General features: G+C 37.5%; 1 protein-coding gene across 2 annotated transcripts in view; it reads right to left on the bottom strand.

The window, feature by feature from the left end:
• Positions 1-2,296: 2,296 nt before the first annotated feature.
• Positions 2,297-3,885, bottom strand: part of sptlc2.L (serine palmitoyltransferase, long chain base subunit 2 L homeolog) — a 33,233-nt gene continuing 31,644 nt past the window's right edge. For both annotated transcript variants that reach the window (XM_018230373.2, XM_041572975.1), the window contains exon 12: positions 2,297-3,768. In XM_018230373.2, the coding sequence (XP_018085862.1) occupies positions 3,649-3,768 (120 nt within the window). In that variant the 3' untranslated portion in view covers positions 2,297-3,648. The remainder of the gene's footprint in view (positions 3,769-3,885) is intronic.

Raw genomic sequence — 3,885 nt, forward strand, 5'->3', positions numbered from 1 at the left:
ATATAATGTTTTCTTGGGATGACTTTCTTATTTGTCACTTTTACCACACAATAATCAGACAAATCTATGCCATGAAATAATGTGTATGCACTAACTTCATTTTGGGGGTCTCTATGCCAGATACTTTGGGAAACCTATGCACAATGGGCATCAAACTGTTTGGAGGACCCCTGGCAATCATATTTAGGGTGATTTTTCTTGGTACGTAATGATACATGGATGATTCAATGCTGGCAAGTTGCAGGTTTGAGGCAATTTTTAGATATCGTACCAAAACAACCAATTTTGGAAAATCCTTGCGACTCAGTAGTTTGGAGCAGAAAGGCATGGGTACCCATTTTAGATTCGGTAGAATGTGCATTTCCAAAAATATATGGTTTTGGGGGGGGGTAAACATATATTTCTGTGTTTTTACCCCACAAAAAATGCAGTCAATGTGTTGACTTTTCATAAGCTGAAGTGACCCACAGGACTATTTGTATGCACTAACTTCATTTTGGGGTCTCTAAATGCCAGATACTTTGGTAAACCTATGCACAGTGAAATCTATGCCATGAAATGGGTATGCACTTACTTCATTTTGGGGGTCTCTATGCCAGATACTTTGGTAAACCTATGCACAATGGGCACCAAACTGTTTGGAGGACCCCTGGCAATCATATTTAAGGTGCTTTTTCTTGGTATGTAATGATACATGGGCGATATGATGCTGGAAAGTGGAAGCTTTGAAGCAATTTTCAGATATTTCACCAAAACTGACAAATTTTGGTAAGGCCTGCGACTCAGTAGTTTGGAGCAGAAAGGAATGGGTACCCATTTTAGATTTGTAGAATGTGTACTTTACAAAAACATATGGTTTTGGGGGGTAAACATTTTTTGTTGTTTTTACCCCACATAAAAAGCTCTATATATCTTTTTGCAGAGATGGAAATACATGAAAACTCAGTCAGATTTAGAAAGCTCATGATCTCCCAAAAAAAAACCCCAATGTATAGTTTTCCTAGGTAAACTAAAGGTTTCCCCTCAGAAAATGCCCCTAAAGCGAGAGAGCACAAAATGTTTCAAAAACGTCTGGCATTTCGTGTAACCGAAATGTCAAAATCTGCTGGTACTTAAAGGGTTAAACATTCAAGATTTTGAGCCTCATTGAAAATGAATGGGACAATGAGATTTTCACTGGCATGTGACTTTTTTCTGCAAAAAAAATAAATGCGCACAGGAATATTGCGTGTTTTTGCCCCCCTATGAACTCGGATTTTGATAAATCTGCCCCTATGACTACCAATCCAGCAAACATGACACAGTATCTTACGCATGCAAAAGAATCTTAAAGGCCCTTGTAAAACGCTGTACTATATAGTTAGACTGTTGATCTTTTGTTCCAATTTTTTTTCATATTTTTGTGAAAGGGCTGGTCTACCAAGGACTGCTAGAGCCCAGGGAAATCTAGTACTCAAGTCATTTTTCGTCAGAAAAGCATTGGAAGTCAATTCTGAAAATATTGCTTGTTACCTATACCCCCCCCACGAGTAAAAAAGTAAAGAACATCTACATCTCAATATTGCACAATCCCCATTTAAGAGAAAAGATCATTCCTGAGGTTAGTTTCCAGGAACTGTGTTTCTAAGCAGTCTAGCCCTTCTCAAGGGCATATATTCCCATACAATTTGTGTGTGCATCAGACTTGTCTGGGTAACTTAAAGCTTAAGCCTAGAAACTAGCACTTTTACATACAAGTTATTACTGTAATGCTTACATGCAAGAAGTAAGTAGAAACAAGTTCCCTGTTGTGACATGTAGGATTTAAGAAAATAGTGAAAGAACAAAAAAACAAATATTTGATTTTCACTTGCCACCTCACCACAACACCAATAATATGCACAAATACCAGCCCTTTCTTTAGTAGACTGAATCTGTTAGAAATTTTATTTATCCCATTTAGAAAGTACAATTAGTCTATCAAAGCACACAATACAGATTTTCAGACCATATCCCATATAATGCTATAGAAAAATATGGCCTGCCACATATATATATTTATTTGGCACACACTCAAACTTTAGAGTTGCCAGAGGTGCATGACATGTTGATGAGGGCTCAGCACACTATGAATATATACTCTTTTATTGGTACAGCATCTTATCAAATGTTGGATAAGATGCTGTACGAATAAAAGAGCACATATTCACAAATTACAGAGTGTGCTGACCAGTTATCAACATACATACATACATACATACATACATACATACATACATAAATTAACCTTTAAAATATAAATTCTGGTAAAATAAAACACAAAAAATAATTTGATTTTTATTTTTTTTAGCAGCTTACAATCTCACAAATCAGATATTTCACTTTGACTTGTGTGCCATAACATCCATAACATACTGTTTTAGAAGAGCTGGAGCGTTAACAAGATAATTTCTCAAAATCATTACCAAAAAGTAATGAACATAAAAAACGTTAAGGTATTATCGCATAAAAGGGACATACAAGTCTGCATTCTTTCGGGTCAGTTACTTTGAACTTCATACCAAAAACATACACTTTAAGGCCATTTCAGAGATTCAGGTGAACAAGAGACTGCAGGGCTTAGATAAGCTAAACGGGGGATTTTCTAAATGTTTGTTTCAGAACTGCCGGAATGTACATTTAGAAAAAAAGCTTTAGCAAACATTAGAAACGTTCCATTTGCACAAGTAAACATCAGAACCCATATCATCCAATCAGAACTTACACTGGCCAAGGAAAGCAATTCTATTCATACATCTGCAAATTATTTGATCTCAACATCCTCCATTTATGCAAAGTATGGTCTGATATTGCAGCCTGTAACATTAATAATTATTTCAGGCTATATATTTATTTATTTTAGCTTCTTTTTGTCTAAAGATGGCAGAGAAGTCCATGTGTCCATGACAACAATCTGTATGGTCCCAGATGTTTTAGTAAAATTAAGCCCCCCCTGCAGTCTGCAGTGCCAATTAATTCCCCCAATATGGATCTCATTAAACAGTACGCAGATACATTGGTCTTGGCAAAAAAGTGACAAGCATGATTTCAGAAACAGCTATCCAGCCAATCTGTGCCAGAGTACCCGACAGCAGTGGTATTGCAAACCCCAGTCCTACATACAGCATATTAAGTAGCACCTATGCTGTTAACATTTTCAAATTAAAGCATTCCAAGAGCGGGTACAGCAACTAATTGCTAACAGCTCTGGCAGAGGTATGGTTAAAAGGTTTTTAAAATGAAAGGACAGGAGGAATCACCAGTGTGAGAGTTGCGCTGTATCTCAATACTTTGTGCAAGTACGTTACATACATATGACCATAAGTAAAATCGACTTGAGTAGCTGCCAAGAAATCTTATCCACAGTGCTGAAGGTTAGTGTGAGGAAGACCTCAAGCTTAATGACGTGGAGTTGTCACTGGTCCCGTTTCCAAATAAATAATAGAAAAAAGGTAAATATCTATAAAACGGCACCTCCTCTCCATCCAAGAAGTAATCGAAGACAGAGGTGTATAGAAGGAGAGATTGTAGTTGCCCTCACAGCATGGGATGCTGGAAAGGTGTATACATATTCTAGAAGTGTCCTGTTGGTTGGCACAGATTCCCTCCCCCTCACTTCTCCATCGGATATTAATCCTCACTCTCCTCATATGTGGTTTCATCAAAAGGTCGGTCCAGTAAAGGTACAAAATGATGACGAGAATATTTCAGTTGCAGGAGATCTCCCACCTCGTTAATCTCTCTCAAGGCCTGCAAAATAAAGGAGAAAGACAGTGTTATGTGGTAGAACAGTTGTGTTGGTTAGGGCACATGAGATGTGTTCACATGCAGCAAGCAGGAAGAATGGGAGAAAAGCCTATGAATGTT

The sequence above is a fragment of the Xenopus laevis genome, chromosome 8L (genome assembly GCF_017654675.1).
Source record: "Xenopus laevis strain J_2021 chromosome 8L, Xenopus_laevis_v10.1, whole genome shotgun sequence".
NCBI lineage: Eukaryota > Metazoa > Chordata > Amphibia > Anura > Pipidae > Xenopus > Xenopus laevis.